Source organism: Sorex araneus, chromosome 8, assembly GCF_027595985.1.
Source record: "Sorex araneus isolate mSorAra2 chromosome 8, mSorAra2.pri, whole genome shotgun sequence".
NCBI classification, from domain to species: domain Eukaryota; kingdom Metazoa; phylum Chordata; class Mammalia; order Eulipotyphla; family Soricidae; genus Sorex; species Sorex araneus.
The window spans coordinates 39380812-39408735 of record NC_073309.1 but is presented as its reverse complement, the minus strand read 5'-3'; the positions used below and the strand labels follow the sequence as shown (position 1 = coordinate 39408735).

Sequence of the window (27924 nt, the reverse complement as noted above, 5' to 3'; positions counted from 1 at the left end):
TTAATAGAGATTCACCTCAATATTAATAAGCCAAAAAAAAACCAGTTAGGAAGTAGTGAATGTCTGAAAACAGGACTCTCAAGTTTTTTTTTTCTTTCTGGGTCACACCCGGCAATGCTCAGGGGTTACTCCTGGCTCTGCACTCAGGAATTACTCCTGGCGGTGCTCAGAGGACCATATGAGATGCTGGGAATCGAACCCGGTAGGCCACATGCAAGGCAAACGCACTACCCACTGTGCTATCGCTTCAGCCCCAGGACTCTCAAGTTTTTAATGAAGTAAACTTCAGTTTCTAAGTAGTGGCAGCAATCTGGATTTTTCAGCTGGCACACAGAGTTTGGAAATACATCCATAATCTGTTATAGGTGATTTACCAGTCAAAACAAGAACAGTGAATTTATCCTTAGGCCAAAAAAAAAAAAATTTAAAGACCAGCAAAATGCAAATTTAATTCCATTAAGGTTAATGAAAACCACATTTGAAACTAGCTTCTAATATGTTTCATTACAGTTACTTTCTACTAAAAGTATTTTTGGCATATATCTATCTAAATAAATATTCATATGCCTGAATGAAGGTATCTTTTGTTTGTGGACTATACCTGGTGATGCTCAGGGGTTATTACTGATTCTTGAAAGTGTTCACATATAAACTATTTTAAACATATACATATGCAATCAGGAAAATACAAAATTCAGCTGTCAGTGTATCAAACTGAAAGCCAAGGCTTAATTATGTAAAAGTTTAATTTAAAATCTGCCTGCCTGGGGCCGGAGTGATAGCACATAGTGGGTAGGGCGTTTGCCTTGCACTCGGCTGATCTGGGTTCAATCCCCGGCATCCTATATGGTCCCCCAAGCATGGCCAGGAGTAATTCCTGAGTGCAGAGCCAGGAGTAACCCCTGAGCAATGCTGGATATGACCCAAAAAGAAAAAAAAATCTGCTTGGCTGTTCACAAGTTGGTGGTACTTGGAGAGACATTAAAAATGTGAAAAGATATAAACAGGGGGCCAGAGGATAGTACAGGGGCTAAGGTGCTTGCCTTGCTCTACAACCAAACCCAGTTCAATCCCTTACTCAGGTCTCCTGAGAACCACTAGGAGAGATTCCTCAACACAGAGCCAGATATAGCCCCGCCACACCAATAGTTGTGGCCCAAAATCCTATCCCTTCAAAAAGAATATACTCTTCTATCAACTTCTTTCTGACCATGTCCTCTTTCAACTTTGTTCCTGGCCTGTGGTCCCCCTGTCCTACTGGTGGCCACCTAGTCTCATGCCCTGACTCCTCATTTATAGTTTTCACCTGTGTCCCCATGGAACATGGAGGTTTGACCCCCGCCCCCCCCCCCCCCGGACCCACAGAAGGCCATATAGCCCTGGACTGAGAAGCAATGTTCTAGAATACAGTTCACCTGCCCAGAGGTCCAAGCATCCAAACACTGAGGCTCCAGTGCAAAAACAGAGTCCCGAGTGCTATCAAGGGTTGAAGATAGCAAGGGGAAAAGAGGTGCCACTGGTGGCATTTTTCGGGGGTCTTAACAATATATATGTATGTATGTGTGTATATATATATACACATACATACATATATATTGTTGTATATATATGTTGTATAAATACATATATATATTGCTTTGCTTTTTGGGTCACACCTGGTGATGCTCAGGGGTCACTCCTGGCTCTGCACTCAGAAATCACTCCTGGCGGTGCTCGGGGGACCATATGGGATCAAACCCGTGTTGGTCATGTGCAAGGCAAATGCCCTACCCACTGTGCTATTGCTCTAGCCCCAACAATATTTTAAAATTTATATAAACAGACCACAGTATTTCAAACAGCTGCAAGAATTTTCACTCAAATGCCACCTCCTAAATGATGCCTTTTCTAGCTCCTAGTCTAAAATTACAGCTCTCCCTCTTTTAACTACATAAAGGAGGAAACTGGTTTTGTTCACTACTGTATCCACAGTGCCTAAAACAGCACCTAGAGCACGAAGGCAATCAATATGTGTGGAGTGAACGAACACAAGAACAGGTAAAATTTATTTTATTTAAATTGAAAATTTTAAGCAACAGATGTTTATTAAAGAGGTACCTGTGACTTTCTAATAAATAGCAAATAAAGTTATCTATACTTCTTTAACTGTATAAGTGGAAATGAGGGGCCAGGGATGTGACTTGAATGGTGGAGTACTCTAGATTCCTAAGGTCCAGTGAGAACTGATGGGACTGGCCATGGTGGAGCCTTGAGCTCCTTGCCCAAGGGAAACCAGGTCCCACAAAATAAAATTGTAAAAGAAATGTTGTTTGTGGGGCCGGAGCGATAGCACAGCGGGTAGGGCGTTTGCCTTGCACGCGGCCAACCCGGGTTCGATCCCCGGCATCCCATATGGTCCCCCAAGCACTGCCAGGAGTAATTCCTGAGTGCAAAGCCAGGAGTAACCCCTGAGCATCGCTGGGTGTGACCCATAAAGCAAAAAAAAAAAAAGAAATGTTGTTTGTTTGGGGGCCACACCCAGCTATGCTTAGCACTTACTACTGGCAGTGCGCTCAGGGGTCACTTCAGGTGGGGCTCTGGGGATCATATGGAATGCCAGGATCAAACTTGTTCACCCTACCTGCTGGACTATTGCTCTGGCCCCCAAAATGAATTTTAATAATATTTAACAACTCTAGTAAGAAATTTCTGACAAGTAAAACTGAGGTAAATAGCTATCAGTTGAGCTGCTCTGACATTTTATAGAACACCAGAATTAATACAATCACAAAAATCTCCAAACAGAGATGAAAATCAGAAAAGATACAAATAGCAAGCCCTGTGCGGTCTAGCTCCAAAAAATGTTTGGGTATGATGTCAAGTTTTGTACAAAGAACAAATTCAATATGACAAATTGTACTGAATTCACTATTTTGGCTGACTTGACAGTTTGAGACTTTACACAAAGTGCTTAAGTAGAAGCAAATTTCTTATTTTAGACAAAATTCTCTTTTGTATAACCTGTAGGTTCAGTTTCAAGCTACTATGAGTATAGCCTATGGCCATTCTTCCCTTCATATTTGTTCCCAAATTCCATTCTTGGTACAAGACAATTAAAGCTGGTTACAAAGTCCCCTCAAATATTTATGCTGAAAAAATCCTGGCAGTACCTACATTAGGCAGGAAATTCTGCTCTGCCACAGAAAAGAAAGGGAGGTGTCCACCTCAGAAACCAGAAAAGAAATAAACAAAGCAAATATTTTTGGAATGGCAAATTTTCACTGAAAGAGACTCTAGTTAGAATTACTTGCTACAGGGGCCGGAGTGGTAGCACAGTGGGTAGGGCATTTGCCTTGCATGCGGCCGACCCGGGTTCGATTCCCAGCATCCCATGTGGTCCCCTGAGCACTGCCAGGAGTAATTCCTGAGTGCAGAGCCAGGAGTGACCCCTGTGCATTGCCGGGTGTGACCCAAAAAAAAAAAAGGATACTTGCTGCACATATCTCTCTAACACTGGCTGTACATAGAATTGTGCTCTATTTTCAGAGAAAGGCTAATAGCACCTTTCAAGTGTTCAAGGGTGTGCCAAGTAACCATATGTAGTGCCAGGGATCAAACCAGGGCCAGCTGCATACAAGGCAGTTGATTATCCTGCACTATCTCTCCAGTCCCTGAAATTTTAAACAAAGTAATTTTTTAAAATCTAGGGTCTGGAGAGAGAGTACAGCAGAGAATGGGTTTGCCCTGCATGTGGTCAACCTGGGTTTTATCCCCACACCCTATACGGATCACACTATCAAGAGTGATCCCTGAGTCCCTGAGCGCAGAGCCAGGAGTAAACCCTAAGCACAGTTGGGTGTGGCCCCCAAGTAAAAACAAAACCAAAAAATCTAGCAGTGGCACCAATGTATGAATATTTAGCAACTCATTTTCTAATTGTAAAAAAAGGAAAAATGTTAGCTTTGTTCTAAATGAAATCAGATTGCAATAAAATATTCTAATTTTTTTTCTGGGAGGGAAAGAACCTCCCAAGCACAGATTAAGTGGGGCCACTTTTGGCAATACTTCCACCCAATACTGCTCAGATTCAGCAGTGTTGGGGGGGTCACTTGGACCATTCTGGTGCTGCTCAGAGGACCCAGAGGTACTGGAAATCAAACCCATGGCTGCAAGGCATGCACTCCAGCCCTCTGAGTTATCTCCCTAGTTCTAATCTTACATTCTAATCTAGAGCCCTGAAAGAGGGAGACTATTTTATTTAGACTATCTATAACTCTTAAGAAAAGTAGTGAATAAGAATCAAATGCATCCTAAGGAGAACTGTAATTTTTTTTTTTTCCTTTTTGGGTCACACCCGGCAATGCACAGGACTTATTACTGGCTCATGCACTCAGGAATTACTCCTGGCAGTGCTCAGGGGACCATATGGGATGCTGGGATTCGAACCGGGATGGCCGCGTGCAAGGCAAACTCCCTACCCACTGTGCTATCGCTCCAGCCCAGAACTGTAAATTTTTTTTTTTTGTTTTTGGGTCACACCTGGCGATGCTCAGGGGCTACTCCTGGCTCTGCACTCAGGAATTACTCCTGGCGGTGCTCAGGGGACCATATGGGATGCTGGGATTTGAACCAGGGTCGGCCGCATGCAAGGCAAACGCCCTACCCGCTGTGCTATCACTCCAGCCCCCAGAACTGTAAATTTTTAACTGAAAAATAATTTATCCTGTAGGGGCCAGGGGTGTGGCTCAAATAGTAAAGCATATGCCTTACATATGTAGGTCCCTGGATTCAATCTCTAAACACTCATAGCCTCCCCCCGCCCCCCACACTGGTACCACTGGTTGGGCCCCAATGGGATAGAAAGAAAAAATTATCCTGTAAACTTAGAGCACTTAAAGACACTAGATCATGATAATTCACAAATAAAGTTCATAGTTCTATTTGGTATTCTCAGTCCTCACTATGTACTTCCTATAGTATTATTATTTGAAAATTAAATTCCAATTTGAAATTTCAAAGAACATAAAACCACAGGGCTCAGAATGATACTACTGTGGGTATGGTGCCTGCCTTGCATTGCAACAAACCCATGCGCCCTAAATAATTTACTGAGTACTGCCAGGAGGGATTCCCGAGTCAAGAACCAGGAGTAATCCCTGAGCACAGCCAGGTGTGGCCCAAAAATAAGAAATAAAGCAAAGAATGAAACTATAGACTGGTTTGTTTAATAATAGTCTTTAACCTAATTAATTTGAAATGAAAACAATTCAGGGTTGAGTATACACAAATTTTTTATACAAAGAAAGTATCAATAGAAAAAAATGAGGCCTGCTCTTTAAGCCCACGTTCTTCCTTGAAGACATTATCTCGCCTACTTGTCTAGTAGATACTTCTTGCTATTTCCACTCTGGAGAAGTCTAAGTTTTCTCATAAACATCTCTCTTTCTCCTAGTCACACCTTTCCAAATAAGTTTCATCAAAAAACTATCTTGCTTCACCAAAAAAACCAAAAGGAAAGACAACCATCATTGCAGTGATTTGGAAAAGACAAAGGGGACATGCTCACTTACCTCTGGACACATATTTCAACCCCAGTATGACACAGATGATACTTTACCTCAATGTCCTGCAGACTGAATTCCTTCTGATCTGTAAAGTTTGCGGCCCCAGCACTAAGTTCCATCAGCATCTTGGCAATTTCAGGCTTTATGGCTGAAGTTAGCCTACTGGCTGCCTCCATTACATGCTCCTGCACGTCCTTGAGCTGCATAGCCGCCTTTGAGTAGTGAGAATTCCTGAACACAGTGCTGAAGAGATCTGTGAGGAAGGTACTGGCACGGCAGAAGACGTTGAGGGCATCCAGGTACTTGGAAATGCCCTGCTGGATGTCAGCAATGGGAGTGGAGTGGGGCATGGCATGGTGGCAGCTGCCTGCAGCAGTCAGACTGCCCAGGGGGGCAGTGGAGGCCAGGGGAGCACTCAGTGCTCGGCCCAGCTCGGGCATAGGGTACTGCTGGTGCTGTTGCACCTTCTGCTTGGACCCGCCAAGCAGGAAGCGCCGCTTGTAGTCCATTTTACTGTCTTGGGCACTGCAGCAATACATGCGGGAAGGGGACTGTTCAGGGGCCGTGAGCAGGGCGGGGTTCTGATTTCTTTATGTTTTAAAAAAAAACTGTAGCTAGGTATAAAAATAGTGGAGTTCTGCAAACCTAATTTTTAAAAAAGGCATTTCCATGAGGCAGGTGTCCACGTGATCCAATGTAGATAAGAGATAGAACTAACTGTCTTAGTATTAGCAGGACCTTTGACAAAAAATAAGTGTGTCCCAATTGCTGCATAAGAACTGCTAGCATTCCACTCTCTTAAAAAGATGCTTGCTTGAGAAAAATGTTTACTCTAATTGCTTTGCAAGAATATTTCCATACTTGTATTTACAATGGCAGAAAAATAACTTAACTTTAAAAAATGTGATACAGTGTAATATAATGTATCTTCAATATACCAGAAAAATTAGAACCTCAAATCCACAAGCTGATCAACAGCAAGTTTTAAAAGCCAAAGTATTCCACACTAGTCCTTGGGAAGGAAATCAAATCTCTGCAAAATCTTGACAGGGCCTGCCCGCCAAATCTATTTACCTACAAATGCTTCTCAATCCAAACCTTTCTAAATTTCCTTTAGTATTTTTTAAAATGAGTGTTTTTGGGTTTTTTCCAATGGCCTTTGTAATAAATTATAAGTCTTCTACTTTCCTTTTGTTTGCTGAGGTAGTGGTTTCCTTGTAACATTAGTAAGTGCTTCCAGATTGGGATGGCCCTCAATTGTCAAGTCGGAAGCAAGAATGCACAGATGTATTTGTAAGGCCTCTAAGTCATTTCCTGCAAGAGGTGAAATAAGATAAAGTTAGGAAAACTAAAGGACAATGAGTGAAACTGCAATATTAACTCTTGTAATTATATTGGCCACAAAAGTGACCTATAAATAAATCATAGCAGAATATTACAAAAGCAGATATAATGTTGAGAGTTGAATACAAATACTCGAAAATCCCTCAGCTGAGGTAAAACAATGCAACAAAAATAGTTTTATTTGGGCAGGGGAGATAGCTCAATAGGTTAAGCACATGCATTGGACAAAAGAGGTCTGAGAAAGATCCCCAGCACCACATGGTCCTGGGAATACCACCAAAGGCAATCGCTAAATATAGAGTTGGGAGGAGCCCAAAAGCACCACCAGACATGGTCCCAAAAACAACAAAAATTTTGATTTGACACTAAACACACCAAAGGTGAGCTACCAAGTAACATATGGAACAGCACCAAGATTCATGTTTGGGCTTCGTATTGCCTATTTTCTCCTCAAAGTCCTTTCAAATATGCAAGATCAAGAAGATCATATTATAGTCAGAGCTACAAGTACTGCATTCATAAAACCTTTAGGCAGTTTTTTTTTTTTTCCTTTTTGGATCACATCCGGCAATACACAGGGGTTACTCCTGGCTCATGCACTCAGGAATTACTTCTGGAAGTGCTCAGGGATGGGATGCTGGGAATCGAACCTGGGTCAACCACGTTCAAGGCAAAAGCCCTACCCACTGTGCTATGCTCCAGCCCCTACGCAGTTTAGAAGATGTGGAAAAGGGCAAAGACGGGGAGATCAGGAAGGTTGCTACAAACAAATGTTACATTGGGGTAGGCTTTGTTTATAAGATACACAGGTTTGCTAAATGTAAAGAGAAGGTGGGGCTCACTCAGTGAAAGGACCACAGCAGAGAAGGGCTCAAAGTACAACCTGGACAAAGGACAAAGGGAAAAGGTTGGCAGATCTGCAGACAGGATTCTTCTGATCACTGGGTACCAATTTCCTCCTAGAAGTTCAGGAAAGTCTAATGAGATGTACCAGTTTTTACACACTGAGAGTGGGATGAGGCTTTTATAGATGCCTTGGCTCTGGGTAGAATCAAACAATAATGTCTGGACATCTTTCTAGTTTCTTTTCTCTTTTCGGGTTTCTGGGCCATATCTAGCTGTGCTTAGGGATCACTCCTGGGAGGGCTAGGGAGGTGAGGGGGTGCTGGGGATCTAATCAAGGTTGGTTGCGTGCAAGGTAAGTGCCCTACACTGAACTATATTAGTTTCTGGTATCCACCAAAGGAGAAAGTAGTGTGCTGCTTCTCACACTGACCTAGACTGTCCTCCCAAACATACTGGCTCAGATGTGTTTGACTAAATGCTATATTTTGTGAGCACTCACACACAATTTTAAATCTGTTTATTTTATCTTTTTATTGATAACTAGTTTGATACTCAGGGGCTATTTCTGGCTCTGGGCTCAGAAGTAACCCCTGGTAATGCTCGTAACTTACTATTTTCTCTCTTCCCCCCCTCTTCCTTTCTCTCTCTCTGTTTTCCTTTGTAGATAAAAATAAATAGATTCCCCCCCACACAAACAATTTTTAAAAATACACAGACCATTAATTTGTTTCGGTGTTTTGTTGTTATTGTTTGATTCTTGGTTTTTGGGCCACACCCGATGGTGCTCAGGTTTTACCTTTGGCTCTGCAGTCAGGGATCATTCCTAGTGTACACTCAGGCAATCATATGGGGTGCCTGGGATCAAACCCGGGTCAGCCATGTGTAAGGCAAGTGATCTCCCTGTCCCCAGTACCCAATTTCTATGTTTTCTTAAAAATAAATTTTAGAGGGCCTGGAGCAATAGCATAGTGGGTAGGGTGTTTGCCTTGCACGTGATCAACCCGGTTCGATTCCCAACATTCAATATGGTCCCCCGAGCACCGCCAGGAGTAATTCCTGAGTGCAGAGCCAGGAGTAACACCTAAGCATTGCTGAGTGTGACTCAAAAAGTAAAATAAAATAAAAATAAATAAATAAATTTTAGAGCGGAAGAGACATCATAGGATTAAAGCACTTGCCTTGCTCACAGCTAATCAGAGCTGTATCTCTGGCACTGTGTATCGTCCCCTAAGCATCACCAGGTACAGAGTATAGAGCCTGGAATATCCCTGAGTATAGAGCCTGCAGTAAGCCCTGAGCTTACTTTAGGTATGACCAGTAAGTAAATAAGTACTATTTTCACTTTAAAAATTCACCATTTAAAAAAAATAAAATTCAGGGCTGGAGCGATAGCACAGCCGGTAGGGCATTTGTCTTGCATGTGGCTGACCTGGGTTCGATTCCCAGCATCCCATATGGTCCCCCGAGCACCTCCAGGAGTGATTCCTGAGTGCAGAGCCAGGAGTAACCCCTGAACATTGCTGTGTGTGACCCAAAAAGCCAATAAATAAATAAATAAAATTTAAAAATTTTAAAATTCACCATTTATAAATCCACATGCTAATGGAAATCAATACGCGTTGTGAAAGTTTTCAGAAGTTAGTTGTAGCTAAGACTTAAAATTTTTAAGTATTGTACTGACAGGTTTGAACACTGCTTAAGACTCATGGCAAAGGGTATTTTAGTAGATAAGTTTGTTTTTTTTTTTAAAGGAGGGGGATTTAAGCCACACCTGGCAGTGCTCAGAGCTTATTTCTGGTTCTAAGCTCAGGAGATCACTTCTGGTGGGGCTCAGGGGAATATATGAGATGCCAGGGATGGAGCCAGGGTCAGTTACAGGCAAGGAAAGTGCCCTCCTCACTGTACTATTTCTCTGGTCCCAGGAAGTCATATCTTCTCAACATTACACTAATTTGCAAGAGTTCTTAATAGATTAAAATTTAATTTAGGGGGCCAGAAAGATAGCTCAAATAATTGAAGCACATGGACAGTTTAATACCAATGTGGCCCTAAGTACCAACGCAAACCCTGATGGTTTCCAAATTTGCCAGGTGTGGGCCTGGTGGCTCCAGCACCACCCAGCACCGAGCAACACTACTTCACTAGGCTGGAGCAACTAAACATCAAGTCCAAAAAACCAAGTCAACAACTGCCAGGAGTGCCCAAGCCTGACCACCTAGAAGCATTCCCCTCACCTCCAAAAGGAAAATAATGTAACTCAGACCTTATTAAATCATTTAAACTGTTCAACAAATAAAGTCATCAGCAATTTCTATTTCAGAAAACAAAGAACACACTTGAAACCAGAAAGGTTATAAAGGTTCTCTTATACCTGAAACTGGGACGATAACAATGTGGTCATCCTGAGAAAAGCCGAAGCACATCCCTTCAGAGCGCAGTAGAATAGGGTGGCCTTGGAGGCCGGCTGTGTGAGAGATCTGGCTTTGCCACTTACCAGCTATGTGACCTGGGCAAGTTCTTTAACCTCTCTGTGCCTCAGTTTCATTGTCTGTAAAATAGGGACAGTAACAGTAGCTACTGTTATTGAGTTAGGTGGGATTATACATATAAAACATTTAGAATAATGTCTGATATATATTAAGTACTAATATAAATGTCTGATGTTATTGTCATTACTCCCACACAGTAAGTGAAAGAGAACTTCTCATCTCTGCTTGTAGAGGGAAAAGTTACTAACTAGGAAGGTTTTCTAAAGTTAACTACTCTTTGAATTAAGAAATCTAGATATTCCAGAGCAGGCAGCATCACGTTTTAATGATGATATAGGTCTGAATTGTGAACACAAATTCTAAACTCATTTCTGTAATAAAGCTAACAGAGTGAAAAAATAGACCTGTTGTCAGTACTAGTATGGCACAAGGCAGCTTCATTTCAAGACGACATATTCTCTAACCTCCAATGACATCAATAGCAAAGATAGTCACATGAGAAATGAGTAATGAGATGGGCTGGGCAAATCTATTTAAAGGCTGTAGGGCCCGGAAAGATAGTAAAGGGGTTAAGACATTTGCCTTGCACGTGGCTTGCACTCTGGTTTAATCCCTGGCACTGCATATGATCCTGAGAGCCAGGGGCAAGCCCTGAGCACTGCCTGGTTAAGGGCCAAACACAAAAACACCAAAGCTGATATTTTCTAAAAGAAAGCAGAGAAAACTGTAGAACAAGATAAAGACTAACAGAATACTTCCCAGAACACAGAAAGGTGTTGCCCTTTTTCCTGGAAGTGCTAGATACACAGCTTTTAGTCAGGAGCTACAGAAACTAAGAGTTGACCACTTCTATACACCTCAGTCTTTACTGAATTAGCCATCTCTGTAGAGCACCAGAAAATAAAAGAAAAATAAAAACTAGAGGACAAAAAAGAGGAAGTAAAATGAAAAGCAGAATAAATGTTATAAGAAACATGTATTTTAGGTCTGGAAAAGAATACCTAAAAATAAAATCTAACTAGTATCTTCAGAAATATTTCAGAAGATAATCATCAAAGCAAGCAAGGGCTGCAAAGGCTAGGGATGCAGCTCAGTGGCAGAGCATATGCCTCAGGTGTGCAAGGACACCACACATAAACACACATTTATATACTTTTAATACACAAATAAACAAAAATGATCTGTGAGGTATAGAGATCAAAGGAAGTAATTATTTTAATCTACCTTGCTTAGGTATCTTATTATGAAAGCTTCGTGATTACTTCATAAAGTAAATTAACTAGAAAAGTCCTCCCCCTCCCCCCAAAAAGATAATAATAAACCTAAACTGCGGTCGTGGGGAAGGTGTTTGTCTTACATGCAGCCAACCCAAATTCAATCCCTGTCATCCCATATGCTCCCCGGAGCACAGCATAGAGTAACCCCTGAGTACTGGTAGGAAAGGCACCACAGAAAACAAAACAAAAAAATTCTGAAATAGATTGTCGTGATGGCTGTAAACTGTGAAAATATTGAAAAGCCCATCTAATCACACTCTTTTTTTTTTTTTTTTTTTTTTTGCTTTTTGGGTCACACCCAGCGATGCTCAGGGGTTACTCCTGGCTCTGCACTCAGGAATTACTCCTGGCGGTGCTTGGGGGACCATATGGGATGCCGGGGATCGAACCCGGGTCGGCCACGTGCAAGGCAAACGCCCTACCCGTTGTGCTATCGCTCCGGCCCCTAATCACACTCTTTAAATGGTTTTTTTTCTGTAGAAAAAACTGTAATAAAGCTTTTGTATAAAGATGAAATTTAGTTCTATACTGTTTCTCCCCATATGGGGAGTTTCTTTTCCTTTCTCATCTACTTTCCAATAAACTTCTACTTAAAAAAAAATAAAAGTAAAGATGACCCATTCCATAATTCCTGGGGGGGGAGGGACGAAGAGAAACAAAAACTTTCCTCTCTGGCCCCTAAAAATGTAAATTCAAATATTTTATCTTTGATAATGTGAAGACTCTACAGGAAATTCTTTAGGGAGATTAGTAAAGTTATTGTCTATGAAGTTCAAAGCCCAACCATTTCCACATTTTTTGGTCAGTTCGAAATGACACAAGCCATATTTAGAAATGTACTACAGAAAAATGCTTTGAAGAATTTCATTAACAACATTCATGAATTTAAAATATCTATCCAGGCAAAAGAAAATACCAAAAAGATTCAGTTCTTTGCTTTCCCCCTTGTTAAGACTCTACTTTTTTTTCATTCCCTTTATATGATGCCACATTGAAGTCAGGCAACGCCATGGATGCTGATATAAAAAGATGCCTGTTCTCCTACTTATCCCCCTACCTACTGGGCAGTCTCAGTTGCCCTTTTGAGATATTCCTCTAATATAAGCCAAGTGCTATGGTTCCTCAGAGCTCTATGCTTTTTCTAAGACCAAAAAATTCTCTCTGGGAGGATTTCAAACCCATCTCTCTAGCCTAGATCTTTCTCCTGTGTTCTAGATCTGTGTTCAACTGTCTGTTGGACAAGCCCCAAATTAAATGTTCAAAACCAACTCTCTCTTGCTTTAGTGGTGGTTCTTTGCTGTTTTGGTAAACAGCATAATCAACTACCTACTTGAACATGCCAAAAATCTGGACATTATCCTCTACCCCTCAGTCTCCCATGCATCCACTAATCAGTTATTTAGTCATATCCTCTGGCCTCCTTAATATCTCTCAAAATTCTTTCCTTTCTCTCTGACTTCACTGCTTATACCAAATCTCAGGCCATCTTCACCCCTTGCCTGAAACATAGAAGAGCCCTTTGAGCGATCGTCCAAATGCTTTTCTCTAGTAACTATGATCTAGAGTCAATCAGCTCTTTATAACCCACAATGGCTTTCTAATACCTCTCCAACCCCCAGTTGTTTCTTGTACTATCTTCCTTCTCACCATCTAAGTGTGTTCAGTTTTCTACCTGCAAAACTGTACTGGTTTACTCCCTCTGGTGGAAGTCTAACTTAGATACCATCTCTCTAGAAGTTCCTATTGACAAAGACTGAACTATGGTGACTCGATTATATTAACATTCGGTGTGGAGCTCCATCTAAGTTGTATCTTTGCTATACTATACATATCTTTTCTATCTATCTATCTATCTATCTATCTATCTATCTTATTATAATGTGCCACATGACAACTGCCACTTTCTGAATTTCTGTGGCACTTCCAATCCCCAGGATCACTGAGTTTATTCAAGATATTCCAGAGTGCTAAACACACTGTAAATATTGAACAGATATTTGTTGGGATTAGAGTCATTGTTTCTTTCCCAGGTTCTGACACTGCTGTACATTCTTAATTTGCTGATTAGCTTTTGCTCCTGCGTATCAACCAACTCTGAGATAACCTCTTCACTGATTGAAAGATCTGGGTCCTCAGAGTCTGGTCCTCATAGAAGACTTTCTCTCAGTCTTACTCAAGATCTTACTATCCCAATCCCAAGCAACTATTTACTGAAAGATTCAGTATTCAATCCTTAAACACTATGGTTCTTGACAAGTGGGAAAGAGGATGCTGCTACATATATATAACACCACCATCAAGGGGCTATTTGGAAACATACCAGCTGTGACAACTGGAGGAGTGCTAGTGATCAGAAGCCAAAAATACTGCGAAATATCCTACAGTGATGTTTATCAGGACAGACACCTCATTCACCCCAAAAACCAATCATTATCCACCCCACAGGGCAATAGTGCAGCTATAGAGAAACAATAAATGCCTTAAGCACCAATCTATTCAAGTAACAAATACATAACAAATTATTTCTTTCTGGGAAGGTAATACACTTAACAACACTGTAAGACGTTTCCATTTTGAAAAGGGAGTGAAAAATGGCAAGTAAGTGATTTAGAAAATACTATAGCCTGAGGGAGAAATCCAAGGCCCCATCAAACACCTCAGTATAGATAGAGGGTTCCTGAGCTCACTCCAAATCTGCCAGTCAAGGTCCCCACAAAGTAACCAGAAACCCACCTTTCCTTATTTGCAACAAGTTCCTTCGGCCCACTCTTTGACCATGGCAAACTATTTACCAAGACACTTGCTGGGTCACAGGTCATGATTTCCCATGTCTTCTCCCCGTACCTGTTGCCACTGACATAACCTCTTACCTGTCTCACTAACTATCCTCCAGCTGAGCAGTAACCCACCCGCCCACCCCTGGGGTTGGGAAGGACATGTCGACATCTCAAGTCAATCACAGAACCATATTCCTCCAATTCCTACAAGGAGGGAGTGAAAATCCAAAGGTGGAAAATGCTTGAAATGGCTCAGGCCTCAGAGGCCTTGTCTTCCTCCACCTAAAATCAGTGCCTAGCAGAGGCCAGCCAGGAGCTGCCTCATTTCCTGTAATTGCTTGGTAAAAATAGGAAGTGGGGGAGGAAGTTCACAAAGCAGAAACAAAAGTAATCACTGCCTAGCTTCCTGAACACAAATCACTGAGCAGGGAGAAGAATCATTAAAACATCAAAACGGAAAGGCAGGGATGGAGAGCTGGGGCCAGAGGAAAGGAAGTAACATTCTGGGCTCACCAAGTCTAGACTATTTGTGTGCTCAGAAGGCTGTCCCCAAATAAAAAATGTGCAAAACTGGACACTCGTCTACTAAACAAAAACAGCTTCTGAGAAATTTAATGTAGGTCATTTAAAGAATGATGGGGAACAAAGAAATAAAACTCCTGAAACACTAAAGTCCTATGTGAGTTTAAAAATGCTGAGGGGGGTGGGGTGGAGGGGTGGGGAGGCAGAGGAATAGTACAATGGTTAGTGCATTTGCCTTGCACGTGGCCAACCTGGGTCTGATCCCCAGCATCCCACATGGAATAATTTCTGAGTGCAGAGCCAGGACAAGCCCCTGCACACCATCGGGTGTGACCCAAGAAGAAGAAATAAATAAATAAATGGATGAGGATTTGGTTAAAGGAGCATGCCTAGCATGTGTGAGGTCCTGAGTTCAATCCCCTGCAGTACATGACCCAGTAGGAATGGCTCTGGAGATCCTCTAGTACCAAAGACCCAGGCCGGGTGTTGCTAAAGGGGGTGCCCAATAAAAATATCAATGGAAACATTTTAAGGTAAAAGTTGAACAACTTTTTTTCTAGTCAATAAATATCTATTAAAACTTCAATTAAAACAAAACAAAATTACTAAATAACTGATAATTTGACAAAATGCTCAAGTATGGGTTATATATAATATAGCTGGATATATATACATATATATAGCTGGATATATAAACACAAATAGAAAAATACCAAGTAAATAAAAATTCCAAGTAAATAAAAAATGCCATGTAAATAAAATTTACACTAATCAGTGCAACAATCTATCATTGTTAAAATAAAGATGCTTCTACACCCATTTCCCAACCCTGTAAACGGTGGCTGAATGCTATAGGCACCCAGCATGCAAAGGTTAACCCTGCCTGCCACTCAGGAGCTTCTGGTGTAACCAGAAACAACAAACTGCCACCACATTGTGAAGCCTAAGTACCTCTTGTGCTGACACTTGCACTATGACAATTCCTCACAACAAATAGAACACCACTCTAGGAAAACAAAGCAGGCTGTCATCAGCAGATCTAAACTCAACAAATGAAGGAATAATTTCTTTGGGGGCTGGAGAGGTTTTACCACAAAATCAACTAAGCTGAAATTTACTTGCAAAATAACATAGACCCTTTAAAAAAAAAAAAGGCTGGGGTGGCTAAAGAGATAATACAGAGGGTAGGGCAGGACCCCATATGGTCTCCGGAGCTTCACATCGAGTAATTCCTGAGCACAGGGCCAGGAGTAACCCCTGAGCAAGTGGGTGTGCCCCACTCCCTTCCCCCCCACAAAAAGGGTTTTTATTAAAGTGTTGAATAGCAATTAGATAAAAGGCAGGTCTAACTTTATATTGAAAATAATTTTGAGTGGGAAAAGAGGAAGACAAAGTCTAATTTATGTTGTGAAGTTGCTGTATTAGTAAGAAAAGAAGTATTTAAAGGAAAAATCTGCTATGTCCTGCTGAGGACATATCTAGCTCTGATTTTCTGGTAATAAATAAACTTACTACAGTCTAAAGACCCAGGGTTAAGCCTCTTTCTGAACTGAAAGGGCTAGTGCAAAACCTGATGACATTTCAAAAATAAAACAAGTTTTATTTCATTAGAGGTACATTCTGAGTCTCTTCCCCCATCCCCCATAAAGTCTTTGTTAAAACAAATCTTCAAAGGAAGGGGGGGAGAGGAAGCAAACCTTGTCCAGGAAAGGCTTATCTACCAACAACCACCACACATCTCCACAGGATAAACTAAGCTGATTCTCAAAGTTCTGGAAAAGTTTATTCAGGTTAAATGACTAAAACAGTCTGGATCATTAAAATCTTTCACATCAAAAGCACCTAAGCATTGAAAAAATATTCACAACAGGATGCTGATAGAAATCCAAATGTAAATCAAGGAATGAAAGGAACTTAGAGTAAATAATTTCTAAAAATCAAAAAGGCTGAGCACATGCACAGCATACAGGATGTCTGGATTTGATACCCAGCCCCACATGGTCTCCAAGCACAGAGGCAGGAGGAACCCCTGGACACTGTTGGGTATGGCCCCCAAACTAAAACTCATTAAGCACTCATGCAAATTTTTCAAACCTGATTTGTTAAAAATACAAACTTAACATCTACAGAAAAACCTGCAATTTGTGTTACAGTGTAACTAGTTATCATTGCCTAGTTATTGCAAAGACTATCCAAACTTAACAAAGGTAAAACTGGCTGTCCCCCCCTTCCCCGCACCCCACCCTCCTTAAAAACCTGCTTTAGATAAATTTCAGATTCATGACTATTTCAGAACACTGAAAGGAACCATAAAAAATGTTATCAATGTTATCAGTGCAGCTCCCTCCTCCGTGCTGGAAAGACTGACTCTACATTTGCACACACTCAAGAAGAATAGTAGGTTCAAGCCTCCACCCGAAGAAGCCTTCCCCACAAACATTTCAGTAGGTCAATATTTAGCGATGAGGAAATTCAAGGAGTCTCCTCCCCAACCCCCACACCAGGCAGAGAAGCCAGACCCAGAGCACTTCTACCAGAATGGCTTACAGGCTCTGCTGTCACCAAGTCCCCAGCTTTCACATTCATACACTCACCCTTCACATACTGAGGGCCTACTACATCCAGCACTGCTCCGGACAGGGAATATTGTGGTAAAAGATAACCCCAATACCTGTTCAAAGAGCTTAGAATGGGAGAGAAAGGGGCAAAGTTCACACTCTTGCCTAGTAGGCAAGATGGTCCATAAAGAGTTTTCACTCGAATAGATACTGCTGAAGTCAGAACTCACGGGTATGGGTCTGGGAGTCAAAATGCCCTAGAGAGGAATTCCTGCTCTTCTACTGGTAGGCATTCCTACTAGAAGGAATGCCACTATGACTTTAGACATGTTAAACTCCTGTCTTACTTTCTGTAGTCCTGTGGTGAGGATTAAAACATGAAACATAGTACCTGGCACACCTTGAATCTCACCAAAAAGCATGAAAACTAACCATTCAGAAAGAGCCAACGGTCTGTTAGAGAGCAGAGTTTTATCTTCCATTAAATTCGTCCAAGGGCTGGGAGATAGCAAAGAGGCTAAGGCACTTGCCTTAACTGATACCACACTGTCCCCCAAGCATCACCAGATGCAGCCTGGAGGCCCTGGGTACTGCCAGGATGGACAAAGTGACTCCTGACAGCACCGGGACTAAGGAGTACATCAGATCCTTACACCGAACCACCAGACAGGACGGCCGAGAACTCCAGGCAGCCCCTTCCCTCAGGCCTTATACCATCTTATGCCCTCTCCCCCAGATGAGATAAAATCCTTCATTCTTCTGAAGGCCAGGAATCTAGCTGAGTGGAAGAGCCCTTCATTTGCAGCTGTTAGGTTCTGGGTTTTAACCCCAGCACCTCAAAAACAAAAATCTTCATTCTGGCCTACTGTATTACTGTATCACTGTCATCCCGTTGCTCATCAATTTGCTCGAGAGGGCACCAGTAACGTCTCCATTGTGAGACTTGCTGTTACTGTTTTTGGTATATCGAATATGCCACAGGTAGCTTGCCAGGCTCTGCTGTGCGGGCGAGATAGTCTCAGTAACTTGCCAAGCTCTCCGAGAGGCGCGGAGGAATTAAACCCGGGTCGGCCGTGTGCAAAGCAAATGCCCAAATAGCTGTGCTATCGCTCCAGCCTTAATAATAACTACTAATAATTAATAATAAATACTAATAATTAATAATAACTACTAATAATTAATAATAACTAATAACTAGTAATATTAAGCAATAACTAATAATTAATAACTACTAACACTAATAATAAAAATAGTGTTTAAAATTAGTTCTTACCTTCCTGGAACTCCGGCACACACTCCCCAAATCCTAGCAACAAAGTGAAAGGAGTACTGCCTAGTGTCCTCAGAGAGGAAGGAGTCGTGGCTCCTCCCATTTCCCTGTGGCCACTCCCTCCTCTTTCTGCCCTGAGCAGAAGGTTGCAAGCAGAGAATTATATCACATCACAAAGGGCAGGACAAATTTACTGGGACATGAGGAGCTGCATTTGCTCTTACTGTGAGACCCAGGGATAAGACATGTCCCTGTGAGCTGATAACAGAACCTCTTTTGACTCTCCCTAAGTCACACAGGCTGACAGCACTGTGTGAGTCTACAGGCAACTTGCCTGCTTCTGCTCCCAGAGCACCTCCTCTTCTGGGATATATGGTTGGGTGGGTGAAGACTCAGCTCCCAGGTTATAATTACCTTCTCACTAGCTTCCAGTCCCCATAATATTTTTAATAAGAAAATTACAGTTAGCCAGAAGCAGCCCCCTAAAAACACCCACAGTTGTAACATTCCCCCCGAAAAAAAAAGAGAAAATGAGATTTGTTAAAGTAATATCTAGGTCTAATTCCATATTCAAAACTCCCCCATTATAGGGGCTGGAGCGACAGCACAGCGGGTAGGGCATTTGCCTTGCACGCAGCCGACCCGGGTTCAATTCCCAGCATCCCATATGGTCCCCCAAGCACCGCCAGGAGTAATTCCTGAGTGCATGAGCCAAGAGTAACCCCAATGCATCGCCAGGTGTGACCCAAAAAGCAAAAAAAACAAAACAAAACAAAACAAAACCCTCCCCCATTATAATTCTCTGCAATTACCAATTTGAAAAAGCCCATACTGACACAAGGAACGTAATCAAATGGTCTAGAATACTAAAAAAGCAATGCCAGCTAGGAGTCCGGGGCATTGGCTCTGTGGTACAGTGCAAAAGCAACACACATATGACTCTGGTTTCAACCACACAAAAAAAGGTCATTTATAAAAAGCAGAGGGTGCTGCAGCTATAGGTGAGTGAGTAGGGCACTTGCCTTGCACATGGCCGGTCTGGATTTGATCCCCATCATTCTATATATTCCTCCAGGCACTGCCAGGAATAAATCCTAAGTGAAGAGCCAGGAGTGGCCCCTGAGCCAGGTGTGGCCAAGAAACAAAAGTAAAAAATAAATAAATAAATAAAGCAGAGGTCAGGGAAATAGCTCAAAGTGGTGGGACACATGCTGGCCTATGCAGGCTTAATCAATCCTGGCACCACACAGCCTTCCAGGCACTGATACATGCAGCCCCGGTGGCTTCCAAACACCACAGGTTCTGAACTTTCAAGGCTAACATGACACTTTCAGGCCAAGAGAGACAGGCTGAGTATCACTGGGAGTGGCCCTCGGGGCTTCTGAGCTTTGTTCAGGGTGACCCCTATATATATAGATACATCTATGTCTATAGCCCAAAATACATGCAGATACATAAAAACTATGCCAGTTAGGAACTAGTCCTAGGAAAAAAACTCAGTAAATGTGGAGGCCAGTATCAAGGATGTCACCAGTACCACTGTCTACGATAATCAACCTGGAAGCAGCCCACACATCTCTCCTTAAGGGATTCATTAAGTAAATTACACAGGAGCACCTCACAACCATTTTAAAGATCAAGGTAGAGCCACCACATTTCATCAAACCTAAGATGTCATCATTTACAAATCCTATCATTATTTTATGTGTAGAAAACACTGCCATGTAAGGACAACCTGCTGTCACATGGCCCATCTCAATTTCAGGTTACCTCAACTAGCTTCCTGACTCTTTCTTCTCTCAGTCCACAGCATACTAAGTCCCTCTGTGTCTTTTTTCTCTCCTTTTGCTCTTTTAAGAAAATACCCATATATTTATTTAAAAAAAATTTAGGGGCTGGAGCGATAGCACAGCAGGTAGGGCATTTACCTTGCACGCAGCTGACCCAGGTTCGATTCCCAGCACCCCATATGGTCCCCTGAGCACCGCCAGGGGTAATTCCTGAGTGCATTGCCAAAAAGCAAAAAAAAAAAAATTTTTTTTTTAATTGACATTCTATGGTTTATGAGTTTCTCGTGCACATAATTCCAACACTACACCCATCACCAGTGTAGCCCTTCTGTCTTGAGGCCCTCCATCCTGCTCTCTCACCTGCGTGAATCAATTCCTCCACTAAGTTGCCTTTGGGCCTTTGCTGCTATCTTGATGTGTATTTTTAAGTGCCACATATTAAGAAAGATCATTCTGTGACTGCCCATATTTTAGACCACTATCCCTCAGTTCCCACTGAGCCTTTCCCATAGAGGAAAGATCCCATCTAGGGGGCCTCAGCAATAAATAGCGGGTATGATTCTTGGCCTATAGGCAGCCAACGGGGGTTTGATGCCGGCATCACCTACGGTCCCCTGAGCACCACCAGGAGTAATTTCTAAGTGCAGAGCCAGGAGAAACCCACTGACAAGTAGGACCAAAGACAAACATACAGAAACAAAACAAAACAAAAAAAGTTCCCATAGAGCCTTTCCCACAAAGCTCCTGGGCTTTTCTTTCCATGCCAGCCTCCACAGCAATCGCTCATTGTTAACTTTGTGTCCCTTTGCCTCCCAGAAAAAAACTGTAAGCACAGACTTCCCAATCACTGCAGTGCACAGGACAGAATCACAACCACCAACATCATCTGCCAGGTACTATTCTAAGGACTTGACAAATATTAATTTAAGCCTCAGTATAACCCCAGGAAATAAGCACTAATTCCTCTCCCATTTTCAAAGAGTTACCTAAGGTTAATTGTGTCATAAGTGAGAGAGGCAGGATATGAAATCAAATAGTCTGGATAATCAAGTTCTAAGCAACAATCTAAGTAAGTCTTTGCACAGAGCAATTATTTAAAACTTTTCTTTTTCTTTTCTTTTTTTGGCTTTTTGGGTCACACCCAGTGATACTCAGGGGTTACTCCTTGTTCTGCAACTCAGGAATTACTGCTGGCATGCTCAGGGGAGCATATGGGATGTTGAGGATTGAACCCGGATTGGTCATGTGCAAGCTCTACCAGCTGTACTATAGATCCAGCCCCCAAGCTTCCCTTTTGTTTACTAATTTTAACAGAAAAAATAATGCACATAAAGAAAATTCATACTGTAGAGTCAGAGAGCTCAGTGGGACAAAGAATGTACTTTATATACTGGAGACCCAGCAATGATCTCCAGTACTTGCCTGGTGCCCTGAATAAGGTTAAGAGTAACCCCTCTCCCAAGCATAGAAACAGATGTGGTCTCTGAGCACCACCAGGTGTGGCCCCTAAACAAACAAATAAGCAAAAAGAGTTCAAATTGTATAAGCATATGTAAGAAAAAGCTTTGCCTATCTACCAGTCTAGATTTGGGGGGGGGCTCATTCAAAAGGAACTTTCTTTTCCATCATTCCAGATTTCCCCCCAACAATTAGAAACCTATTTTCTTTGTACCTATTATTTTTCATCTTGATTCATTTGGACCATACACAGTACCCAGTGGTTCTCAGGGGTTCCTCCTGGTGACAGATACATAGGAGACCCCATGCCTTCTGCATACAAAGCATGAGCTCCAGCTCATGCAACTCTCCCCCCGCAGTCTCTGTATCTCTCTCTCTTTATTTTAACATAAATGGGCATGTACACACAATGTTCTGTATGGCAATCTTTCCAAGATGGATGCATATCTGCATACATGTATTTGTATTCAATTCTAAAATACCCATATTTCACACTAACCCAAATGGCTTCCTGAAGTTAGGATCCTGGTGAGTTTGGACTTTATCAGAAAACTGGAGTCACAAAGGGCTTTCAATGTTTAAAAGAGGCTAGCTAGCCTTGTAGAAAAAGGGGCAAGAGTCACAGAATAGCGGGTAAGGAATTTGCCTTGCATGTGGCCAACCAGGGTTCAATCCCAGTATCCCAGAGCCCTGCCCAGAGTGATCCCTTAGTGAAGAGCCAGGAGCAAGCCCTGAGCACTGGTGGGTGTGGCAAAAATAAACAAATAAAGAGGCAGAAAGACCTCTCATAATATGAGATGGGGGCCTGTACATAGAATAATTGTACCTAGAATAATTATGAAGACTAAACAAGGATAGTATACACAAAGCACTAAGGACCAAATACGACAAGCACAGTTAATTTTAAGGACCTATTGCTCTGGCCATTATAAGTGCCCAATAAGATATTGTTTCTTCAAGAGCTGGCTCCATGGTCCTCTCTAAACTCATTTCTCTCGTTTCTCTAGTAGCCCTCTCCATCCTTTATGCTGAATCTCCTGCAGCTAACATACATCAACTGTGCTCATCTTTACAACCTATCATGGCCCTACCTAAAAGTCCTCTCCCCTTTCTGGGCTGGGTGCATTCAAGTTTTCCCACAGTACTTAGTTCACACACAGTTCAGTACTGTGCTTCCCTGACAACTGCAGGTGATTTCTCTGGATTAGCAGTTTGGGAAGAGTCTTTGTGTCATAACTTTTCTTCTGGTTTTCAGATTTGTCAAGACTCAGGAGCAACAGATTCAAGGGGACATTAAGTCTATCTCTGCTCAAAGATGACTGATGTAAGAACCAGAGGCAGGTCACTAAGTTTGTAATTACTGACAAGCCCTATACTTATCCAGCACTTACTAAATGCCAAGCAGCTAACAAGGCATTTACAGATGAGGAAACATAGATATAAGTCATTAATCCATGATCAGTAATAGGGGCTTACAGAAGAATGAACTCAACTACTGGCAGGCAACCTCCATATGGAGCCATGTAGATATAAGGCTATGGGTATTAATCAAAGGGTATTAGGGAGCATGGAAGCAAAGTAAGGGAAAGATACTCCTGGCCACTGGCATCACCTGGGAGATACCAAGGTGGTGCAGACGTTCAGTGGATGACTGCACACACAGTTCTTCTTGTCAGAGCAACAGACACACCACACCAATTTCCATACAGACCATCCCAACCCTTTTCTTTTAGAAATGCAGCTTCTCCTCTGAGGACACAAAAAGAAGTTTAAGCATTCTGGCTACGAACACATTCCAATCATGCCTTCCTGAGGTTATAGCTGGGTCAGTTTGGTGAACTTCAAGGTTTTCCTCAAATTCTTTACCCTACATTTATAAAATGCCTTTTGGTGTGTACTTTTTCTATAGATAACTGATCTGTGCTGAACTTATTACTTCATTCTCAGATATTCATATTAAACAAGTATGTAATTGTTCCCAGAATTATATGTGTATACATCCCAGTGACAACAGGAGTGAACAAAACTGCAATATCTCTAAAACCCGTGGAGTTTATTAGGTGCCTCCAACTTCAAGATAATCAGGATACTTTAAGGCAATTGAGTATTGGCTTTCTGTCCAAATAAAGTCCTTGGCCTTTCAGTTCTGTATTCCAATCTTCTAGAAGAGTACTGCACAGCCTGTACTTTAGGTAATCTATAAAAGTGATTAAATATATTAGGTCTCATTTTTTGTCACCCAGGGTGGAACCAGATTATGTCTAAAATTCCTTAAAACACAACCATTTAAATCAAATTGTAGGAAAAAAAAGTAAATGGGATACACAAATCATGAAGGAAGAAGATATGACAAATCAAATATGACAAATCAACTGGTAAGAATCTCAAGAGTCATCAAGGACAGGACACCTTGGTAAATGGTGAAAGGTTCCACTGCATGGAGTAAGTCTGCAGTCAAGAACAAATCTAGAAGTCAGAGGGAGATGAATGACTTGCAGCAGTGCCTGAGCTGGGTCCACTGAGGGGCAAAGAGGTTCTCTACCTAGAAGTCACTTGCTAGATGAGTGAGAAAGAAGAAGTGGAGGAAAGAACAGAGGCATGAAACTGGGCCTTAGAAAATGCATCAGGAAGATGTGGGGAGAAGAGAAGCAGCAAAGACAACTGAAAAGGCACAGTTATAAAATCAAGAAAAGCTCCAAACCACAAACATCTAACTAGAGGAGATTCACAACAGCAAGTAAGTTTATCTGACCATGCCAAATATTTACATTTACAGTTCAAAGAAATATTTACAATTTTAGTTCAGAGAAACAGTAAACGGCCACTGCATATATCAATTAAGGGATCCTCAAAAAGGAAAGACTTCAAAGGGGCGGACAGAGGCAATGTCAGGTTCCTGGGTACAACATGGAGAAGCCCCTGAAGCTCTGCTGGGAGTGACCCCAAGGTAAAAACAAGACAAAACCTGAAACACTATCCCTGGCACATTCACCTACTCTATGAACTTATAATGAGAGAAAATGGCATCCTCTTTCTGTAATTCAAAAATAAAGCAATTCCAGATTCAAACCAATATTCTTTGCCCACTTAGAAAAGTCTTCATTTTCCATGAAGGATAAAATCATAGCAGGAGGGAGTAGATTACCAACCCATGTGGTATCCCAGTGTACTAGCTTTGATTTTTTTGCCCTGCAGCCTTGGAAGACCTGCTTGACATAAAGCTTCTGCTGTATGAGGCTTCAAATTTCCAGCAGAATAAACATTTAGTATAATCTTCAGCATAATCATGTGCAATTTGTTTAAAAACATTTTTAAGGATGCTTAAAAATGCTGTCTTCCAAAAATCAGAGATAATTTTAGATTGAAAAAATCTAAGCTTGCCAAGGGAATCTGAGAACTTTTCTATCTTGGTCTCCAATGCTAACCTACGTATTCATGTGCAAAAATAGAGGAAGATTAGAATCTCAAATGCCAGACTGAAAAGTTGCCACAACAAACCTGAACTCTTCATATGGCATTTGTTATCTTGTCAGCATAACAAAATAAGCAATAAATTAAACATTTTACTGTAAATGGTAAAATGGGGGGGTGAGAATCATGAAATAGTTTCTTGACTTATAAAGAAAAATGATCTTTATTTTGGAAAATAATTTTTTTCAAGTTACTGTGGCTAAGGATACTTTTTCTTAATAGCATTTTCAGTGGTTTTACATAACAAACAATACAAAATATATTATTTCAGTTCTGCTTTAGGGCAGGGATTGGAGTTTGGGATGTCAAAACATGATGGTGGGAAGATGTAATGGTGGTGGGATTGGTGTTTAAATATTAAATGTAATCAAAAAAAGTCAGTGTAATCAAATATTGTAAACTACTTTATAAAAAAATTTAAAGCAAATGAACCAATGGAGAAAACCAAAAACAAAGTGACTGTAGAATTTAAAAAACCAGAATATATAAGATCTATAGATGACCACATTGACTAAGTAGCCCTTTTATAAACATGGCACAAAATAGCAACTACAGCTTTTTCAGTAAAATGTGGACCACGGACCAATCATTTTTAAAAATTCCATATATCGAATCAAGTTTTAAGCTAATAGCTGAAAAAACATATTTTTAAACCCATGAAACAAACGGAATTCTTCATAACATGGGAAAATTTCTTCAAGCGTGTCAACAGAGGGACAAAAATATTCCTTTAAAAAAAAAAGGGGGGGGAGAATGTCACCTTTGACCTCATTTGTAAATTTATACGAAAATAGCACCAGACGAGTCCGCTCTGCAGATCTGCGCGGCCCGTGACTCGCCGGCCACAAGCAGCGAGCTCCCATCCACGCCGCCTCCCGCGGGTGACGCGGGGGCTCCGGCCATCCGCCTCGACCGCCGGCCGGGGCACGCTGGCAGCGGTGGTCAGGGCGGCAGGTGGATGGCTGTCACTCAGTGCGGTGGGAACCCCCCGCGTGGCAGCCCTGCTTCGCCGCCCGGCCGTGGGGCGGGAGCGCGGTCCCCCGCGGCGGCGCCTCGCCACCCCCGCCCCCGCGGGGTGTTTATCTGCCACCTTCTCTCAGGAGGAGCCACCAGGCTCTGCCCTTATCGCACGGGGCCGGCGGGCGGGTCTCCCCGCCCACCCCCCCTCTGCGCAGCGGCGCGCCCCGGGGAAAGACACACCCCTGCCCACCGCCGCGGCGGTCCCCGCAGCCCCCCGCCGCGCCGCCCCCCGGCCGGGCTGGAGCCAGTGAGCTCGGCGGGGCCGGAGAATCGCATTCCACGGCGGCCCGGCCCGGCCCGGCCCAACCCGGCGGGGAAGGAGCGCCGCGGCGGCCGGCCCGCCTCAGGGCCGCGTCCCCCGCCCGGGCGCCGCGGACCCCCGCCGCCCGCAGGCCGTCGGCTTCCGGGAGCGCCGCCCGTCGCCCGCCGCCCGTTCGCCCGTTCGCCCGGGGCTGGCTCGCGGCAGCGCACGCCGCGCCCGGCTCTGACGGGCGCCGACCCGCCCCCACAGCCGCGGCTCTGAGGGGGTCCCTGCCGCCCCTCACGCCCGCGCCCTCCACACACACACACACACACACACACACACACACACACACACACACACACACACACACAGAGACAGACACACAGACACACAGACACAGAGACACACACACGCAGACACGCGCGCGCTACGAGGCCCCTCCGGGCTTCCGTCCGCCCGGCCAGCGCCCCCAGAGACCTGCGTCCTCCACAGCGGACGGGCAAGGGGCAGGGGAAGCCCACGGCCTCGCGGCCTGGCCGCCCGCAGCGCCCCCGCTCGCGCAGCCGGTCGCCCGCCGCCCGCCGCCCGCCGCCGCCCGCACCGGCCAGCGCCCGCTCGCGCCCGGTCCTCACCTGCGACGCGCCGCGGCCCCCGGCGCACCGCCCGGACCGGCTGTGTACACCGGAAGTGACGTCGCCGGCCCGGCCCCGCCCCCGCCCCAGGCGGACGCCCGGGTGGCTGCGGACCCGGCGTCCAGGAGCCGACCCGCCCCTTGCGTGAGCGGGGCCGAGCGCGGCCCTGACCCTCCTTTCCTAGACACCCCCTCCCTGTAAGAAAGGGATGAGCACTGGCTGCCAGAGCCCCCCCCACACACACACACCTCACCCCACCCCTAATCCTCCCGTGTTCTGCCCTCCACCTAGCTGAGCCGCCAGGCTCCCTAGAGCCAGCGGCGAGTTCACGGATTGATGATGGAACTTGATTACTGAGATACTGAACTATCGAGCGCTTACTCGAAGCCGGACCCGGCCAGCCTCTGTAGAAACCAGATGTTTAAACTGCCCTCAGAGGTTTATTCTCTCTAGTGGGGGAAGCACTAACTGTTGTCGAAAATAACGCGTGATGATACAGTGCCAATTGTGACAAATGGTAGGAGGGAAAAGTGGCAGAGGGAGAGAGTCCCCTGACCTACTGAGTGAGAGTCATCACCGGGTTTCTTCGTCCAGGGTGTGAGCAGGAGTTGAGGTCCTAAAGGAGAGAAGGGAACTATTAAACTTAGAAAAGCAGGGAACTGGAGCAATAGTACAGCGGGTAG

At 43.4% G+C, this 27924-nt stretch overlaps 1 protein-coding gene across 6 annotated transcripts in view; it reads right to left on the bottom strand.

Annotated features, from left to right (window-relative positions):
• Nucleotides 1-27288, bottom strand: part of GARRE1 (granule associated Rac and RHOG effector 1) — a 71122-nt gene extending 43834 nt beyond the window's left edge. The window contains exons 1-3 of one of the 6 annotated variants that reach the window (XM_055145234.1): nt 27242-27286; nt 10228-10281; nt 5597-6857 (exon numbers count right to left, since the gene is read on the bottom strand). In XM_055145234.1, the coding sequence (XP_055001209.1) occupies nt 5597-6082 (486 nt within the window). In that variant the 5' untranslated portion in view covers nt 6083-6857; nt 10228-10281; nt 27242-27286. Of the gene's footprint in view, nt 1-5596; nt 6858-10104; nt 10282-27086; nt 27201-27241 lie in introns of those variants that run through there. The other 5 variants (XM_055145236.1, XM_055145237.1, XM_055145238.1 and 2 more) reach the window with 5 other exon arrangements.
• Between the last annotated feature and the right edge of the window lie 636 nt (nt 27289-27924).